General features: G+C 39.9%; 2 protein-coding genes across 4 annotated transcripts in view; one reads left to right on the top strand and one right to left on the bottom strand.

Moving 5' to 3' along the window:
* Nucleotides 1-759: 759 nt before the first annotated feature.
* LOC130585125 (1-acylglycerol-3-phosphate O-acyltransferase Pnpla3-like) lies at nucleotides 760-19353 on the bottom strand. 3 transcript variants are annotated; one of them, XR_008966561.1, is made up of 10 exons: nucleotides 19079-19330; nucleotides 14366-14598; nucleotides 13567-13632; nucleotides 10728-10937; nucleotides 9682-9742; nucleotides 7362-7580; nucleotides 6898-7030; nucleotides 5566-5682; nucleotides 5309-5373; nucleotides 3362-3422 (listed from the first exon to the last, which is right to left on the bottom strand). XR_008966561.1 is itself a non-coding variant. In XM_057385474.1 (9 exons), exons 1-9 carry the CDS (start codon nucleotides 19263-19265, stop codon nucleotides 3131-3133), a joined length of 1521 nt encoding a protein of 506 aa, XP_057241457.1. In that variant the 5' UTR covers nucleotides 19266-19353; the 3' UTR covers nucleotides 760-3130. The 3 variants fall into 3 exon arrangements, 2 of the variants coding, with proteins under 2 accessions (XP_057241457.1, XP_057241445.1); XM_057385474.1 differs by lacking the exon at nucleotides 5309-5373 and having other exon boundaries at nucleotides 760-3425; nucleotides 19079-19353; XM_057385462.1 differs by lacking the exon at nucleotides 5309-5373 and having other exon boundaries at nucleotides 760-3422.
* SULT4A1 (sulfotransferase family 4A member 1) overlaps nucleotides 19264-20716 on the top strand; it is a 54364-nt gene continuing 52911 nt past the window's right edge. Inside the window, exon 1 of the mRNA XM_057385451.1 lies at nucleotides 19264-19756. Within this exon, the coding sequence (XP_057241434.1) occupies nucleotides 19264-19756 (493 nt within the window). The remainder of the gene's footprint in view (nucleotides 19757-20716) is intronic.

Below are 20716 nucleotides of genomic sequence, written 5' to 3'. Positions count from 1 at the left end.
GGGAACCGGGAGTGAGCGGGGGACACAGGATGGGGGGAGCTCACATCAAACTCACGGGCAGCGCTCTGACGCACGGGATTCACCCCAAACTCAACTCACGGGCATCGCTCAGACACACGGGATTCACCCCAAACCCACGGGATTCACCTCAAACTCAACTCACGGGCATCGCTCAGACACACGGGATTCACCCCAAACCCACGGGATTCACCCCAAACTCACGGGATTCACCCCAAACCCACGGGATTCACCCCAAACTCACGGGATTCACCCCAAACTCACGGGATTCACCCCAAACCCACGGCATTCACCCCAAACTCACGGGATTCACCCCAAACTCAGGGGCATCGCTCAGACACACGGGATTCACCCCAAACCCACGGGATTCACCCCAAACCCACGGGCATCGCTCAGACACACGGGATTCACCCCAAACCCACGGGATTCACCCCAACACGCGTGTGTCACCCCAAACCCAACGGGAATCACCCCAAACATGCGTGTGTCACCCTAAACCCATAGGATTTGCCCCAAGCCCAGGGAATCAGATTGAGCATCTTAAACTGAAAGTTTGTGTTGTTAATTACTTAAAATTGCTGCGGTTGTGATTATTATTAATTTTTACATTATATAGTTCTGTATTGTATATTTAGAGGTAATATAAATACTATATATTGGCTATATTTCATTACTTATTTTATATTTGTTTTTCAATATATCAAATATAAGTATTTTTAGTGTCTCTTCTATTAGATATAGAACAAATTATTTCACATTATTATAATACTATATATTATTTATATTTAGTTATCTGGTTAGGTTTAGCTCAGAAAGAATGCACCCTTTGTTTTCTCCCTCCAGATGCAGATTTCTCTGTTAATTTTAATTATTTCTATTTAAATGCAACTAGCTATTTGTAAAATTATTATTTGCAAAAACCAACCAACCAAACATAAAACACCCATCAAAACCCACAAAGAAACAAAGAAAYCAAACCAAACCAACCCCACCCCAAACTTTAAATTAAGGTGACRTTCAGGTCYAGCTGGAACATGAACAAGTAYCTTTCAAGCTTCATAGTAATTCTTAAAAAAAAACCACCTCAGAACAATCAAGATGCCTGAATGTTCAGTGACATCAACACATTGTGATTTAACTTGCACTAGGGTGAATTACACTCAAGGAAGCTTAGAAAGCATGGTAACAGAAGAGATTGTATTTTTATTTTAGAAAAAGGAGACAAAATGGGAGCTGTGGCAACAGCAAAAGTGGTTAAGATTGATTTAAATGCAGTTAATAGAAATATTCCAACACAGACCAGAAGCAAAACCTGACACTCCTGCTTCGATTCTAACACAAACTGATAAACTAATGAATGAAGACAATTTTAAACAGAACTTGTATACTTTAATTGTAGTTAGAGTTCCAACTTTTTTTGCAAGTTGGAAAGTTGAGGGTATACACATCCAAGAAATGAACAGAAGAGTTGAAGTGAAATAGCACCAGGTTTCTAAAGTACAGAAATGGACAGCTCAGCACTTCCTCCCCAGCTCAAAATCAGTTTGGATATAAAATGCAGCACTTCARGCTCAGGGAAATCACAACGGTTTTAAAGGCTGGCCCAATTAGAGTGCCACACTTTGCTACTAAGACAGGCCTCTGGAGACCAAAGCTCACAYGCCATGTCCCAGATCCTGAGCATCACAATTGAACCACTTTCCCTGGACAGGAGGCCCTCAAGAAGCTCCTCCCTGGGCTGCACCCGAGTTGCAGAGAATTCACACTCTTGAACAAGAAGCTTCCCAAGGCCACAGCCTCCTCCCAAACATGCATGCTAATCAAACTCAAAGCCATTATTGTTTTTTTCTATTAAAAATTGTATAAGACTTGATAAACTACCAGAACAGTAGTTAATCCTAACATCTCTTTCCTTCCCAGATGCATTCATACACTAATGCATTGTCTTTTTAAAATCATGCAGAACTTTTGTAGTGGAAATGGTTTAAGCTGCCATCAGTCAACAGAGGTATGATTTGGCTGAGTTTTCAACCTACTATAAGACCTTTGCAGAGCTCCCTGGATATTGATACTCCCCCAAGTCTTACACATTTGCTGCTCCTGATGATCTTAGGAAACTTCCTTTGGGTTATCCTATTTCATTGAGGCAGGAGGGACACAGTTCTTTTTCTTCCTTTAGCAGGTGGGAGGTGAAAGAAGGAAAATCTCTCAAATTGGAGGGGAAAAAATCAAGAATGATGGGGCAACATTTAGAGAAACAACCTAAACATTATCCACCACTTGCTATACATTGATTTTTGTTAATATCCTCTATAAAGTTTAACACCATCTCCACATACTGTTTGCTACTAATCACAGTCACTATTTTACCTACTTTTCAGTACTTGATCAAATATTAAGCCTTTATATTAAGCTCAAAAAAAAGTCCTCTGAAATCACTGAAATTGTAATTGTTTACACTTCAGGGGAATGTGCCCCATTTCTCATGTCTTCTTCACTTGAAGTATTTCAAGAAAGAAAGAGACACACAGGAAAGGTAATATGAACTGCAGAATACATACAACAACCTAGAGTAATACTGTTCCTACAGTATCTTGTGCAGACGACTTTCCATAACCACAATAGTAWGTTTAAATATAAGGCAAACGGACACTGGAGGCCACTAAGCAGCTCATTTGTGTATTTCCCTTAAGGGAGTAAAAGTCCAATTTCATTTAAGTGCTATAAAATTTACGTCCTAACACGTAATATTGTTAAATTTTTTAAAACATTTTATGATCTATGCTTGTTTGTCTAACAATCTGTTTACAGAATTTACATTTTTATGYTGAAAGTAATTAAAAAAATGTATTTCCAGAGAGACACTTTTTAACTACCAGTCTTAGTACAGTTGATTGAGCTGGTGCTTCGACAGAGTTATAGTCTGGTACTTTGTATAGCAGCAACTGTTTTTATAATCCTTAAAACAGTAAAATTCCCAAGGCAGATTTGTTAGGAAGCTGTAAACAAGTAATCTTCCAAGACTCATTGGCAATGAACAGTGATCCCTAGTCTAGGATTTAAGTTTCTCTGCCAAATTTCAATTTTTAAATCTGTGGAACCTACTTCCRAATTAACACTCTGGAGCAGTTTGGAAACTTGTCTCTGAGGAAGAGTCAACATCTATTTCCAACGCAGACTCATCAGGATTTGGAAGAAAATTAGGATAGGACTTTAAGTCTGACTGCTCCTGTATATCAGCAGATGCAGTTYTCATAGCTGAGTTCATGAAGCATGAAGATTCCCAGAGCCAGCTCTCAATGTGTGCAGAAGAGTGAGGCATTTTAAGGTGGCAGTATGAAGAATGAAATTCCACAGTAGATGGGACAGTTTGACATTTTCTTAGTGACGCATAATTATCTTTCCTGCTTAAAAAGAAAGGGGGAAAAGGAGATACATTATTAGTGTTTCAATAACATATTTGTAACATTTTAAAGTAGCAAATACRGTTTTCAACTTCCCAAAGGCCATCTCTGCATTCCACTTTACAGCTTCTTATCACYACCTGAAAAACTGGAACAGAACTTTTCTACAACCAGCACCTGAATCACTAGGTTAGCCCATTCCAATTTGAGAAACAGGAAACTTAAGTTTTAACCAAGAACACCCTAGGTTTTTTTCTTTAAAGTTTTCTCTCCTCTCTTGTGGTGCTTTTGTGAAAAAAAACAAACCCAAAAACAACAAAAAACAAACAAACAAACAAAGAAACAACCCCAAGCAAAAACCCAACAATGCAACATGCCACAACCCTTCTCACACACAGGATTACCTTAACTTGCCATACACACACTTYCAACACTGGTTGAGTTGCTTTTCCACAAGAAGAAAAACACTGTTTTTGTTTAATCATGACRCAATCACCAAGGAAGCCCTAAGAAGTTAGTTCTGAGACAAATTTGTGATATTGTATCTTCCCAAAGCCTGTTTCAGATGAAGAGACTCAGGRGTGGTAAGACTGGAATATGAGAGACATGGAGAGGTTGCCAAATTAAAGTAGAACAGGGAGGTGACTATTCCCAAATTTATTGTGGAAAGKACTCCGAAATAGCATTAAGATGGAAGAAAAGACACTGGATTACCTGTGCTATCAAGTAGCTGAAGAGAGGACAGTAGGATGACAGCAAATATATACAAAAAAAAAAGACATTTTGCTCAAAGAGATGGCCTCAAAAGCCAACTAGGGTTATACAAGAAAAGGCTTTCATTGATTTCAGAAAGAGAGAAGATGGGCTATTAGCCTGTCTACAGAAATTAAATGCTTATGAATATTGTAAAAAKAAAGTATCTTTACAACCTTTTATTAAAGCTACCATTTAATACTTCCAAAGGGGGAAGAAAACTCAAGATTCAACCTCATTAAAATCCTTCCATTAAGCCAAAGAATTTAACAATGAGTTTGAATATTCTGTACTTCTAAGGAGCAGAGAATATGAATTGAAMCTTTCATGATGCCACTCCAGAACCTGGCAAAACTTCTTGAAAGGAAGTAGGATCAAGCATTTTTTCTCAGACATATCAAACCTGCATTTCTGATGGGTCAGTGCAGTGCCAGAGAAAAGAAGAGCATCTTTGATCTTCCTACTTATCTGACATTATTAAAACTAAGAAGGCAAAAGCTCAAGAACTCCTGGCTTGAATAAAAGAGTATTTTTGGTTATAATTTTAAAATGTGCTATATATAGAACATGACAATGATTTAATTRAAATATCTGCTGCAGTTAGGGGTCTCCAGTGCTACAGCTACCTCTTGAAAACCTTTATGAAGTGTTGAAGAGTTCTATTTACCTTAATAGCTTTTTCAGCCAAATGCTTTTTCCCTCTTGTTCTACCTGCTACGCAGTAAATCCAGGAATGGGGACAATAATTTAAAAAAGTACAGTAAAATAGAGATGACCAACTCTGCTGGATTTATGCTTTTTTAGAGCAGATCTTAGGAGACTTTGYATTTATAAGCAACTGAATTCTTAGATGCATGGTGAGGTGTCACCTCCACACACATGATGTTACAAAGTTAAACACCAAAAAAGTCTGAAAGTAAGAGAAGCATAAATGAAGTAGAGGTTTCTCTTTCAAAAGAGAGAAAGAAAGAAATAGAGGTTCCTAGAAATCTTGCACCACGTGTCTTATTTTACTATTCCCCAACTATTTTACAATACTGTTCTTCATATTCATCTACTTTTTGAGTCTTCGAATGTCTCCTGTCCAGACTCATAAGAATTCAGTCTTTCTCCCACTGTTTTCACATTCCTACCTGCTACTTCTGATTTATCACATCTTGAGTAACATTCCTCTCCTCTTTTCTGACTACTTCAGCTACTGTGGAACAGAGAAGAAACAAGGTCTCTGTTCTYAGTCCAATGCACATAACCCACCCCTCCCCCCAAAAGCATAAACCTACGAAGACAACATCTCCTCATCTRCAAGGTGCAGAAAGATGATTTGTACTTGATGCTCTGAAAAAAAGAATTTCTAAAAATACATCATTGGCATGCAGCACACTCACTTTACCTGGCTGTACAGAACAGCTTGTTTTTAGCCTGGGAATAAACGGTGGCAGCAAGCCGAAATAGCTGTTCCTGCATCCATCGAACATCAGCAGGCATGTCAGGAAACCAGTTTACCAACCTGCAGGCAAAACCAAAATACAGTTCRTGTAAGCGGTAGATTTAATCGGCATTATATTTTTACACACCATGTCCCACTTCCAAAACAGATTGCTTTCTTTCTCCCCAAAATCAGCTTCCCTACCAAGGTCTCCATTTCTACCCAACCTTCCTGAATTCCCATCCAGCCCACTCATCCCTTTTTTACAARCTATAAAAAGGGGCAGCACAGATCACTGCATCTCTGAGTTTGCTGAGTGGCTGACCAGTGGCTGAGTGGCTGACTGCATTCCACACCCAGCAATGCAGGAAGCTTGCAAATATTCCTGTCTCCAAGWCCTTTTTGGTAGGAACTTTCTGGTCAGTTTAAAGCAAGGTGGAAGAAGAAGGAAGAACAAAAGACAAGCACGATGGAAGAACAAAGAGAAGGTAAAATAAGAAGAATGTCAGAAATGTACTTTTTTTCCTTATGATATCCTTAAGAGAAGTCAGCTACATCAGAGTGGGACAAGGAGTAAGATCCCCCCAGAGAAATCTGGGGAAACTTGCTTCTTCTCCATCCACCAAAAATGGCACTAAAAGTGCCACATTTACCGGCAAACAAAACACTTCACTGGAGTGTGGCTCTATATGATTTGATTCACAGAACAATCAATTTTTCAAGATTTTCTAAAGATAGCAATGACATCTGCTGCTCAAGGACTGGAATTCCCTTAAGCAAGCCCAAAACTTAGGACTCATGGTACATTCACTGAGCATAACTTCTTCTTTACAAGAATTGAAACATTAAATTAAGAGTGCTTCAAGAGCACAACTTTCAGTCAAYTTAAACAAAATCAGTAAGAGAATTCATATGGTGAGTAAACAGYGGATTTCATTCCTGACTTCAGAAAGAAGGACAAGAAGGATGTGCATAGAGTTCAGATACCCCTGCAAAATACAGTAATAAAGAATGTGCTCCTGGAAAGCACAACTAAAGGTGCTTCTTTTGAGCAATTACAACACAGCTATTAGTAATATGAGTGTATTATATAAGAATCTTCTTAATATGTTTATTTATCTAGCCTTAGACTATACAGGCTTTAGGAGGGTGCATCACACAGACAGATACAACAGGTCTTTTGACAGTTACCACTTGAATTCCASAGTACCAGAATGCCTACAACACTGTATAAGCTCTCAATGAGTACACTTCCAAAATTATAATAATTCAAAGAATTCATTACAAGTTCCTTACCGTAAAGCAACYGAGTAAGCAGACTCCACTGGGAGTGTGTATGGCAGCATCAGGTAGGATATCACCCGCATTGGGAAGAGTTTAGAGAACTGGGCATAGAATCCATTCTGYTCTTTACAAGCTTCTTGCAGTGCTTAAGAATAATTATTTGAGGAAAGATGTTACACTATTTGAATGCACTTTCAATAATTTCTCAAAGTTTTTTAATATTCAGTYAACATTATTAAAGTGTTACTGAATAAAGATCAGTTAGAAAATGAAAGAATTAATCTCAGGGCATTCTTACCATAAACCTTCTCTATGCTATTGTAAAATATGGGAACACAGACTCATGCCACAGGGACAAAATGCATTATCCAGAACTTCTGAGCAATAAATCTCAGAATCAGTGTTAAAAAAAAATTAAAAAAAAAAAAATCCAAGTTTGGCACTCAGAGTTACAGGAAATAGCCTGAAGCATGCACCTTTACGAAGTCTGGGAGGTAGACTCTCAAATATGCTCTTCTCCAAAGGCCATGGATTTTGCATTAGCTGGTCATTTAAGCTGGTCATTTTCAATGTTTCTACTTTGTTATTTTCTGTCAATTTCCTTTTCTTCACATGGTCAATATGTTGTTGTGCAGCCTCGTGAGGATTTCTTTTTGTGAAGGACAAGTGGATATAAATTGAGTCATTCAGAATACCTGCAAGAGTCAAGAGCTTTCACTTAGGTTTGATCCACAGGTCTTCCACATACCTGTACTGCACCTGTGGTGTGTGTCCCTGTACAAAGACCCGTCCTGGGGGAACAGCATCTACCTCATGTCAAATGCACCTRCTCTTAGGATCCCACAAATGCTTAACCACAATGATGGCTCTTCTGAAAGTTTAGGTCTTACTTTAAAACAGGTTCTAAAGAAAAGGGAAAAAGTAAACAATTGAGTGAAACTGCCCTGGAAACATACAGTCATTTACCAAAGTTGTTTTCCTGCAAGAAAGCAAATTATTTAAAGGAGAGGAGGAAAACTGAATTTAATATGTATTTGAAAGAAAACACCTGAAACACCTCAGATATTTGGGAAATTTGACATGGCAGGTATCACACAAGTACTTTGAGGCATTGCTACAACAGGGTTGAAAAAGAAAGCAACTAGGTTACAATACTTTAAGTTATATCCAAAGTACAGATCTAAATCAACATGGCTTGTATTGCAAAACTAGTACCAATTAAGAAATAGTACTGATAACTACCTTAGAAACAAGCATAGATAATGAGTACACAGAGAAAAATACAAGTGCACTAATACTTTGTTTCCAAAAGATGATTATAAAAACATATGTGAAAAGACTACCAAATTATATTAGGACCTATATCTATGTAAAACAGAATCTGTATCCTATTTGCAAGTACTAGTAAAAGACAAATGTCAAAGCAAATTTAGCAAAAGAAAATATTTGAAGTGTCACAGATTGGGGAGGGGGATTAATTCCTACAGTTGAAATAACTTAATAAGAAAGGTGATGCATAATGAATGACCTTGGAAAGGTAATAATTATCACTGATTAAGCTTGACGCAAAACAACCCTGTGACAGAATAAAAACAAAGTTGATCACAGGATTCCTAGTGTGAGAAGGAGGGCAGTAGTGCAATACAGAGAGGACATGGGGCAAAGAGACCAAGGAAGAATTGCAAGGAATGTCAGACATAACTGTCAGATGCAAACATGCACACAGGAAACTTGCAGATGCAGGACATCAACAGGACCCAGCTCAGCACACACAATCATAAACTAGAGGCTCTTTGTAGATCTTGTGCGTTTCATCACTGGTAAAAGGTATAAAGCAGGACTCTCTCATTAAATAACAATAATAATATGTAATAAGAACAATACAGAAAATCAAGCTCTTAAGCAGAACTGAAGAGAACTGTTTCCAGAAAACCTAAACATGTAGTAACCAGGCATCAGCAGTGTACATCAATGACTGCATTACAATCCTGCACGTGGCACTATCTGTAATACTAAAAATGTCCCATTTACACTCCCATTCCTCTAATCTGACCCAGTACCAATTTGCTTCTGCATCCAAAGACTACAGGAACGAGGCATAATTAACACATAGTTAACTTCATGCTAATATCAAGTTACTGTCTGCAACTTGTTTGTCTCAAAGCTTGCAGAGCAATAATATTTMTTAATATCAAACATGTTATTATTATTCTAGGAGTATAAACAGTCACTCTGAGTTCTTCCTAAAGTTATCTGGGTGTCAACAACTGCTCCATTATAAGTTGTCTTCTGAAGTCTTTCTTCACACAGATCAAGGGTTTGTCTGTGACTGAGTTTACATTGCTGTTAGCCAGCTCCCAGTTCTGGACTACCAGAAAGTCATTGGATGACAGCAGAAAGGAGCCAATAGAAGAAACAGGTTTCAGAGGAGTTTGAAGCAGTAGCCTATTCCCATCCTTCACAATTAACACAAAACCAAGTGATAATATGATTTGCCTAGAACTGGAATTCTTTGGAAATTTCACTTAAMATTTACTTTACACAGATTTGACAAAACTCCAGAGGTTGGATTTGTGTGAAGCACAACTTAGGTGAACCATTACTGWAACGATGGCATTTCTACAAGAATTAAACTACCATGATCCTTCCAAAAGCCTCAAAGACCAAAYCCCTTCTTAGCTATACACAACCCCCTCGCTCTTATTGTTTGTTTTGATCTGGGGTTTTTTCCATTTGTTTTTTAAACTCAAGTTAAGACCATTTCACTAATAATTATTTAAAAGTTTTTCGACCTACCATTCTCTTTCAGGAATTTAAGAGCATCCAAGTATCCTTGCTCACAGATCTCTCCAAGCACCTGCAAATATAGGGTAAACAAGTCRGACAAATAAAAGGTGTTTTAAGTTGAGATCAACAGTCTGCAGAATGAACAGCTACTTTCATCCACCTTTCATGCTTATAAGAAAAAAAATCACCTTAACAATTGCTCTAATTGAACAGATTCAGGTGAATATGGCTACTGTGATGATGCATACATGATCATGTAMATTAACTTATCTTTCAGCTATTACAGATGCACTGAATTATTCACCTGAAAGGACCACATTCAAACAGTTTCCAAGACTTGCTTCCCCTCTCATTTCCCTGACTAGTCCTTCAGAAGCTGCTAGCAGCAATGAAACAGCTTGTTTGGAGTATGCCAATTCCCCTCCTTCCCTCCAGTACTTCTCACTTTCAAAAACTTTGAGAAAAATCAGTGTAAATAGAATTTAAAATTTGTCTTGAAGTCAAAAAACAGTCAAAAAGGTCAAAAAGCCTTCAGTTAAAAAAATATATCAGTCAGAAAAATTACTTCTTTGCTGTAGTATATCCCAAGCCAATTGAAAAGGTCTGGTTTTATTTTTCTAACTTCCACAACAGAAATTCAAGAGCATTTCCCTCATCAGAGCTGCAATTAACAGCCCTTAGCAAAGTTTAAAGGCAGCTTGCCTGTGCCAAGTATTAACTGAGAACTTTACAAAACCATGAAGCTTTAGAACTTCTTACTTCTTAGCAGGAAAACATGARAGGACTACAAACTGACAGTTACTAATTTACCAGTGTGGGTTTTATGATAGAATCCTGTGATAATTCCCAAACAAATACTGGAAACCAATGACAGGATATACGTTTTTAGTCTGAGAGAGACTAAAACCAAGGAGAACAAAGACAACACATGAAAAAAACAGAAAGAAGATACATCCYCAGAGAAGTTTATATGACTGGATGAAATGCTAAAACACTGTAAYTTTCTGCAAAAGCTTTCATGTGGACAGATGAGCCAAAGGAAGGCAGTGACTGACCTTGGGTTCTGGTGGAAAGAGTGCTTGTGTTARGCGATAAAGGTTCCCCAGGCTGAACTGAATGCTGGTGTTGGTCACGTTCATCTCATGGAAATTGGCTGACTTCCCCTTGGGACAGATGTCACACTCCCCAGCRAAAGGGGACACTGTGATGGTGTTCTTACACTCATAGTGAGGCAAGTTGTCACTGATTCCTCCRTCCACATAGCGCTACAAAAATGAACAGAGACAACATGTCTGAAGGCTGAAAACATCTGACCAGGAAATTGCCCATGCAAGAATGAAACAGCATTAAAGGGTGCAACAAAACAGCCTGAGCTCCCAGGCTAAACATTTGGAGTAGCATGCTTTGTTCYCTAATGCCAGTAAACATCCCTACCTATAGTTCCATAAATAGCCCAAAGAAGCATATTTCATTTGGGATTTTTCTATATGTTTTTTTAAAGAGCATAATCCTACACAACCTCAACCATTCAGTTAGAAAGAATAACTTCAAAATACTCTTCATAATTAGAATTTGATAGAAAAGCATCAAAAAGATTTGGACATAAGGAAACTACAAGTAAAAATGGACAATGCTTCAGAAACTTAGCCAACAGTCACAGGCATCTATTGTGCTTTGTGTGCAAATTCCAGGTTATGCTTTTGTCTGCTTCATACTGAAAAGCCCATWTCTGTAGTTTTAGTGCATCACCACATCAGACTTTGTAAGATCCAAGAACCAAAAGGGCTCTGTTTTGGAGTAACTAATGTCCAGTGCAGCAGCTGCAGTGGCTACAGGCAGTCCTCCACTTGCTCACAGCAGCCAGCTTTCCAGTGGGGTCAGAGGGAACTGTTTTGCTCCCACACTAACAAAACACTACCAGCTTTGATGGTTCAGAGCCTGCATTTTCCACCTTCCTAACAGGTCAGCAGATCTAAACTGTAGGTCCTTGTCAAACATAAATTTAACAGAGCAGATGGTTTGAGCAGGAGCAACCTGGATTATCAATTTCAGCTGCCCTGATACTCGCACCCTGACCATTCTGAGAAACGTATCAGGAATTAGGAAGAGGACAGCTCATGACCTGTCAGCTCCCATGGACACCCTCTGGACCCAGCTGCATGCAGCTACTATAGAACTAAAGGTGTGTCATGCARTCACTGAAGTACATGTGCAATCCCCAAGTCCTTTGTGGAAGTATCAAGTACCATACAAGAGGTCCAACAAAGGAGGACCCTTCTCATGACATTATTMGAAGGTGGAAGTACATATCTGGAATCACTGTTCTACTGTTCCAAATGATCTTCATGATTTGGAGGATCTGCTTGGCTGTTCCTCCTAGTAATTTTTTTAATCTAAAACCACTGCAGTGTTTGAAAGGAGTAAAAAACCCCAAGAAAACTCACCACACCCAAAAGCTCCTGAATTGAAAATTAGATATACCTATTAAATGTTATCTGTAAGCCTTTGTTTTACAGTACACATGCAGGAATGCCAAGCCAGGAAAYAGCAAGATGCCACAAAATGCACATATTTGATATTCTATTGCACTTAAGCCTATAGGAGTCATGCCAAGCACATGCAACTGCTGTATTCCTACCAAGTTACATGCAAAAATGCCTCCTAAACATTAAAATTATATCAAAATAATTGGAAAGATTAAAAGGATAGAATGATGCCTTCCTTTCTTCAAAACGTGACCAAATAAAGCATCACTTTTATGTTTTTCTACTCTGAACTAAGCCTTTTAAAATAACATTTTTGTCTGGTGACAAGAACTGAGCAGCCAGATTAGCCTGGATCCACCTAAACCTTGGATTCAGTCCAACGTCCTGTTTTCATAACACCTTTAATCTGGAAGAGTTTAAGGAGACATGCAAGGTTTAGAAGTACAGATAAAGAAAATCCCTATACAGTTCTAATCACTTTTGCTYAAATTTCAGCATGTAGGAAAGAAAAAACATTTCCTCTCTATTCTTGATCTTTTAATACTTGCAAATTGCCTTGAGAACAGTCTGTAAACAACCACTGTTTAAGATGTTAAAAGTTTTCTGTCTTTCTTCCCTTCTCCTTGTGCAAGGAGCAGCAGAGTTTGAAGGAAAGCAAATGCAAGTTAATAGACCAGGGCAACAAAAAGCCACCAGTGTCACTGCCTTTGAAATGCAGATCTACTTCCAGACCTGTAATCAAAACACCTACAACAAGCCAGGCCAACTTTCCTGCAGTTTTTGTCCCTTCAATGGGGGATTTTAGAAARCCCAGTACAGTATTGAAAGGTCTTGTAATCAGCAGTTCCTGTGGAGCAACAGAACATACTAATACACTGATAGTTTACCTCTAAAAAGTATGCTTTCTTACACTGAATACAAATGCCAGAAGGAATTAAAAAGCTTTGTTTACACCTAACTGAACACAGAAATTTAATCCTTGTTGTAAGGCAGATCTCCCTACACTCAGAACAGAAAGATATACAATAAATTATCTTACAAGATATTGTTTGAACAATTTTAATTGACTCTTCCTGTAAATTTGTGCAGGTGAAAGAATGCAATTTCCTTCAATAAATACTTATCTATAAAGTACTCATTATTTTATAATATCTTCTTCTTTTATTAACACATCTTGGGAGGGAGAGGAGGGAGTGAGAGACAGTTATGTGTGTGGTAAAATATAAGTAACATCTTCCATATATTTAGTGTTTCTTTCTTTTTTTGAAAAGTTGTTACAGTTACAGTACTAGAAGCTATGAGGAAGGCATTTATTTTATAGGAGGATAACAAAAAAGCGCATAAGAATTCTCTTTTAATGTTTTCTGAATAGTACAACTATTTTTAGATCTTAACAATAGAGACTTACCACACCTCTAAATGATGGTGGAATGAGGCCACAATAAATAGGGACAAATGAACTACAGATTAATGCCTGTARGAAAAAGAGACCATATAAATTAAATGTTAACTGTTCCACTGCTGACATTAACATTTATCTTTTTTTTTTTTTGATCTTGGCAAAAATAACTAAGCAACAAAGAAAACCCCCAGCGAGAACACTTGAACAAAAACTGGGGAAAAAAAAGAGGGTATTATCAAGCAGTATTTTATAAACAGGATGAGGGTATTCCACGTTTTTTTTTTAATTATTTATTATAATATTATATATTATCATCTAAAAAAATTTTAAGATTCACTTCTAAAAATGGTGATCAGCAAGGAAAAGACTGTTCACTCAAGCTCTACATTTTCTGAATTATCAGTAATTACTGGGGACACAAATATTAGCATCCTGAGATCATATTAAATCAGCTTTGTAGTTGACATTAAGAGTTTTTAAAAGCTATTTTTGAGCATTTCTTGACCACTGCTTTTATGAAAATGACCCCAAATTCTTATACACTAAGGATATGGTTTCATTAGCTCCACTGCACTTTAAAGGCATTTTTTTATTTTTATGACTGATCCCTTGCACCTCCTCTCTAAAACAGGTCACAGACACATTGATTGGGAAAACCAATACATGAATCTGGTGTAATAAAGCTTGAATTCCTCTTTAAAACACTGTCAGTCACAATATCTGAAATGCTTAAAGCAGAAATCCAAGAGATTATGTTAAAGGCTCCTAGGATTAGCTTTTAAAAGTTGCCAAAAAAGAAACATACCTGTATAACTTCTTCTTTAGAATTAAAATTAGATATCAAGGCATTTTTACCATCTGATACTCTGGTTAGTGAAATACACAGTCTGCCTGATGACAACTGGTGTGTGTTTTCTGGAAGATTTCTCATCAATCCATCTCTTATTATCTTTATCACATTGAAGGAAGGATGAAGAGGACCAAGATTTCGCTTTCTAGCTTCTTTGGCTAATGCCAGAACATCTGCACAAGCCTGAGCTGAAAAGAAAATGCAGTTCCTTTAAGAACAGAAGATACATCAAAAAACAGAACCYACACTAGGACTACTAAAGCATATCTAGAGCTCCAACTTACCTCTCTTTTTGCTAGAACGAAAATTCAAGATCTTTTTAACAGATAAAATAACTCAAACACATTTAAGAGCATTTAGGAGTTTTCTGAGAGACAGAAAATCACTTTAGACTTTCAAAAAGAACTCCTAGTGAAGGCTAAGTTACTTCCGTCTATACATAATCTACATTAAAATRCAAATTCTAAGTGTAAAATAACCATTTGAGATGCTTGTATTAGGAATCATTCATTCCAGAAAAGAATTCTTTAAGGGAAAAAAAAAAAATAACCAGACTTAAGGTTTTAGGGCACTGTTTATATTCATTGATATATAAACACACTCCAGGGAACATGAAGTATGACCTGGGAATGTCAGGGGGGAAGTTGTTRAAGCAGTGGGTAGGGAATATGAAGGAGATCCATAACAGATCACACAGGTCTCTACCTAAATARGTGCATTTTTATAGCAAYAGACACTTTATAATTTTTTCTCCAATTAAATCTATGTTTGGGAACTTCAAACCACTACGGAAGACACGACTGTTTCTGAAGAACATTGAAATCCTTTCAACATTCAGTCACAGGAGGGACAGTAGCTCATCCATCTGCAATATTTTGAACATAGAATGTCACGTTTTTCCCGTGCACACTTTGAGGAAATTGCTTGTCAGCTTGGTAGTGGAAAGGGGGAAAAGGTCAAAGTAACATGTTAACAACCTGAGTGATAGGTTACAAGGTCTTGTAAAAATATTTTCAGAACTTATATACTCTACCTTACTAGAACAGCCAGCAACTCAATTTATTAGGTTAAATATGAGCATTGCACTGGCAACAACTCTGCTTAAGCCTTTGAGCTCAGATTAATTTCCAAAAATATTACCTTTCTACAATATTATTTTCCCCCTCAAATAGCAATAACTAAACATTTATCATCCTCAACCAAGAGTCTACATTCAAAAGAGCATCTCTAAAAAATCTGAGGTATCAGACACACTCCATTTTTACCACTTTAATTTTTTCATTCCATTCCCACTGAGGTAAGTCTTGGGCCACAGATCCACTGACATCAGTAGCCTGACTCCACCTTCCACCCAGAAGACAGCAAACAATTTAGACACAGCTAAATTGGTTCAAGGTCAAATATATGTTTATCTTCGTAAAACACATTTTACAYGCAAATAAATTGCATAAGTCACATTCTGACAAGTGACCAAGTTACTTCCAAAAGCAGAATGAGGCAGTTCTAGCAGTTCTATTTGTTCATCCATTCAGACATTCTTTACCACTTCTTTTTCTTACTTAGCAATGCTCAGTCTTCTAAACTTTCTAAAGATAGCCATGTTGCAGGAGTCAAAAATACTGAAYTACCAGAACTCTTGCCAGGAAGTCTTCAGGAGTACACAATAATTACCTTTTGCAAAATAAGTACGGTTCTGAAAGCTTATGCACCAAGTCACTTGCTTGTTCTAAAATATAAACCAAGAGCAAACAAATACAYGCAATTTGATTTAGCAGTTTACCCATCCTCACATACAAGAATTTCCATCTAAGAATATGTGATATTTCAACACTGAAAATTTATGAAGTTTTTTGTTATTAATTCAACAGACTTCAAAATATTCCAACTTCTTTTCCTTCTCCCTTCCTTTTCCAACAGGACTAAAATACAGTTGCCTCTTAGGCTGGTGTCCAAAATAAGAACTTCTCCAAAAGAGATAAAGGGCTAGAGCTCAAGTCAAACTGGGATTTCAGGTAGACTTTGGTACACCAGTTTTATTTTTGAAACATAGGAGAGCTAAAGAAACTGATGTTCCTAATAAATGTGAACTGTTTCTAGCTATAGTCCTATATTTCTATTTTTGATTGTTACATTAAGTATTTGTTTCACAGAATAAAACCTGAGAAGTTTACTCCCCAGACTAAAACCTGACATTATATTTGCAGCCTCCACTAAACCTGCTTTCTTTAAGCATCCCACTAGAACAGATGATCACAGCACCATCAATACACCATATCTCCAAGACATCCAAGGAGTACARCTTAACCATTCCAGTCTGGAATAGCCTGGAATGCAGTTCATTCTCAAAACAACACTCATGGCTAAGCTTCCCAACCTCCCCCATATTCAGTGAAAGAAACTCTCTGTCAGTCTCTGAAAGTACACTTTTTCCTCCCCATTCAGTAACTAATGATTACATTTATTCACTTTTGAAGTTGACAGACTCTCTACCTATCCAGCAGATAACCTGAATCAGAGAAAACCCTTCACTTAAAATATCTGGCTACAAGGCTGCAAGAAAAGAAATGTGCTCTCCAATTCCAGCCACAACCCTTGCTYGCAGAYKTGCACACYCTTTTTCGTGTGCACCAACACACARACCAGTTCAGGGCTGGGTCCTGCCAAGCCCCAAAGATCTCCACAGATGGAGGTCTCACAACCTCTCTGGAAATCYGTTCCATTATTTTACCACCCTCATGGTAACTGTCTTTTCCTTACACTTCATCTGAATTTCCCCTGCTCCAGCTTGTTCCTGCTGACTCTCATTCTTTTCCTGCTCACCTCTGGGAAGAGCTGGGCTCTATCTACCCACAGCAAAATGCAACTGTGAAAAAAAACATGGGATTTACTTATACCTCCAACTGCAGGAACAAYAAATACTGCACATTAAAGCATATCAGAATAAGAGAGGCATATGACATGAGCTCACAAAATACGTATTATTGCAACACACAGTGTTTCTTTACAATCTGAATTTTATGGAGCTTATTTACAATCTTTTGCTTTCACACAAGCTCACAAAATACCATAGCTAGAAACTCAGAGAATTCTTAGTTTTACCAATTTACAGCGATTCACAGATTTTAGAATGTGGCTGGGTTTGAACTGTCTTGCAACATTCCCAAGTGACGTTTGTTTTTTTGTTTTTTTGTTTTTTTTTTTTAATTTTCCAGTAGAAACACACTTGCCCATGGAATCTGCTGCCTTGGGCAGTGATCACACAGACATTCTATTAAAAAAAAGGAAAAAATCTCAGTCTGCGTATGAGACTGATAATCATTGAGAAAGGTAATATTTTAAATCTACAACTCTCAATTATTAAAGTGCTAAAAGCTTTAAAAACTATTATTAGCTCATACTGTCAAATAAACAGCTTAAGAKTATTTCAAATATTTAAAACAGCTTCCTTCTCGAATCACTTACAGTGACTTCAGACTTAAAACTGGGTTTGTAGTAAAAAAATATGAGCTATTGGGGGAAAATATGATTTCTTTTAAAARCTAATATTAGGCTCATAATAATTCAAGCGTGTTATTCAGACAAAATCTGAATTTAAAAAATCTTTTAGCTCTAAACAAGTCAAGGGYTGCTAACAAAAACAATCAGTGTGGAGTCATGAACTAGTCAAGCTTTAATCAGTGGATTTCTTTAGTTTARAAACAAAACCATTTTCAGATTTCCAGATACTTCATACAATTTTTAAAACTGCAATCCAGTCGCTATCCTAAACACTTCGACATTTTGATACCTTTTATCAAGTTTAATTCGTTAGAAAAATCTATATTCAGGTTCTCCTGAGCCCTAATAAGGTGTATTTTTCCTACTGCTAGAAAATAAGCAGTTATTTCCCAAAGCACATTATATTTAGTTGCAAAATAACATCTTCTATCCGGCATAAATACAAAACAATATTACCTCTATTATTTAAATGACAATTAAAATCAATGACTTTAATCAATCCACTGTTTCTAATCATACACCTAAGCGACCTTTGCAACATACACCGTGCCCAGATTAATGAGGAAAAGCATGTTAAAGCTAACCTAAGCCCCGACCTTAACTCTCTTAGCCTTACCCCAGAAAGGAGCAGCTTTGGAGGAAGCAAGATAAAACTATMTGGCATTTCACGTGCAAAGCTAAGCGCACAGAGATGCTCTATTTCCCAACGGAGCGCAAACACTTTGTTTACAGCTGATGACAGGGTTGGCCGATTTGCTTTGAAGGGTGTTAGGGCTCAGCTGCCTCCCGCTCTCTCAGTTAATTCCTGGACTTTGGACAGGGGCCGTGAGAGCAGCCCCTTAGAGGGATACAAACCCTACACATGGGGAGTAACTTCGACCGTTCGGCTACGCAGGTGTGAGAATCGGATCGGGCATCGCCAACACCGTTCCTTGCACCACGTACCCCTTGGGATTTAATTCCACCCAGGGGCACACGTTTGAGGGGCAAACACACACAGAATTGGAGCCGGCTCGGCCCCGCCCGGCCTGAGGGACCCCGCGGGCCGAGCGCTCCCCGGGGCCGCGCCCGCCCTCCCCCGCCGCACCGGGCTCTGCCCGCCGCACTGCCCCTTCGTGGGGCTCGCCCCGCCGCTCGCCTCGCCCCGCTCCCCCCGGCCCCGCCGCTGACCCAGAGAGCCGCCGCCGACGAGGACAGCGCCRGCGAGCGCCCCGGCGGAGGCGCCGTAGATGTGTCGCGCGTCGCGGATGACGTGCGGGGCGCGCTCCTGGAGGCAGGTGGCGGCGCCGATGTGGTAGACGCCCAGGAAGCCGCAGCCGGCGAAGGACACGCTCCAGCCGCCCTCGTGGTCCAGCATGGTCAGCGGCGGGACGAGAGCTGGGGCTGGTGGCGACAGTGACACTCCGAGCGCGGCGGCCGCTACCCGGCGACTGAGCTCGCTCAGCGGGACAGCCCTGCGCGTTACACGGCAGCCGCGCCCCCGCCGCCGGCCGCGCCGCAGCCAATCCCGCGCCGCCGCTCGGTGGCACAAGGCTGCCCAGCCAATCAGAGGGCACATGCAAATGACGCCCCGTCTCCCCGCCCCCGCCCGGCGCAGGACGCGCTCTCGGCGGGTGCGATCGGCGCCCCGAGTCCCGTGTCCCTCATGTCCCTCATGTCCCTCATGTCCCCCTCATGTCCCTCGTCCCCCTCGATCCCCTGAGACCTGTCGGTCTCCTCAGACCCTTCGGGCCCCTTGCCTCGGGCAGCCTCTGCTGGTCCCCCAGCCCCGCCTGTCCCCAAGTCCCCGCCCCGAGCGAAGCGGTCCCGAGGGGCGCGGCCCGCCCACCGCCCTTCCAAAGCTGCACGGTGAGCGGTGGGGTCCGGGGTCTGTGGGGTGCAGTGGCCTCTGGGGTCAGTGAGGCGCAGTGGGGTCCGAGGGGTCAGTGAGGTGCAGTCGGGTCCGAGGGGTCAGTGAGGCACAGTGGGGTCCGAGGGGTCAGTGAGGCGCTGTGGGGTCCGAGGGGTCAGTGAGGCGCAGTGGGGTCCGAGGGGTCAGTGAGGGGCAGTGGGGTCCGAGGGGTCAGTGAGGGGCAGTGGGGTCCGAGGGGTCAGTGAGGCACGGTGGGTCCGGCTCGGTGAGCTGGGGTGCCGGCAGCCGGGCGGGTGGAACGCGCCTCGTGATCCGCCGGTAAGAAACGAAGGGATTTGGGATCTGCCAGGCACGGCGGGGTAGCGGCAGGCAGCACCGCTCCCCCAACCCATGCGGGCCGTGGGAGGCGAGGGTTTAGCAATTACCCCGATTATCCAYGGCTCAAAGGAATCCACTGCCCCAGCGGGTGCAAGCACTCCTATCACATTATCTTCTCTGTTTAATAATCCTGAAACTTTAAGAGAAGAAAATTGATGATGACAATAATACTAGGCTTCTAATGGGAAGGTTACAGAATAAACTGCTTTCAGTTTGCAATTTCAATCTGCAAACAATTCTGTGTTCTGTTCTACCAACATTTTACAGAAAGTAGTAACAGCTGATTGATGCATCAAAACCAAGTGACAAGTACTGGTGGCCTTCGGAGCTCTCATAATGGCATCTTTAAGAATCTCATGCTTTCAGCTCTTCAGGCTTATTTTCCTCACCACTAGTTCAGATACTTCTATGTAAAGCTGCATTGCAGGCCAGAGATGTGCCCTAAATGTTTTCTTTTCTGCTCAAGTCCTCTCAGATGCATCTGAACACATCCAAATAGGGTTTAATCTCCCTGTAAAAAAGGCGGGTTTCCTTTAAAATTTGTAAGAGGAACTGGCGTTTGTATGTGATTTGGTCAC

The sequence above is a fragment of the Malurus melanocephalus genome, unplaced genomic scaffold (genome assembly GCF_030028575.1).
Source record: "Malurus melanocephalus ecotype Western Australia unplaced genomic scaffold, MMel_1.1 scaffold_16, whole genome shotgun sequence".
Taxonomy (NCBI): Eukaryota; Metazoa; Chordata; class Aves; order Passeriformes; family Maluridae; genus Malurus; species Malurus melanocephalus.
Note: the sequence above shows the minus strand (reverse complement) of the source record. Positions and strands in the feature narration are given on the sequence as shown.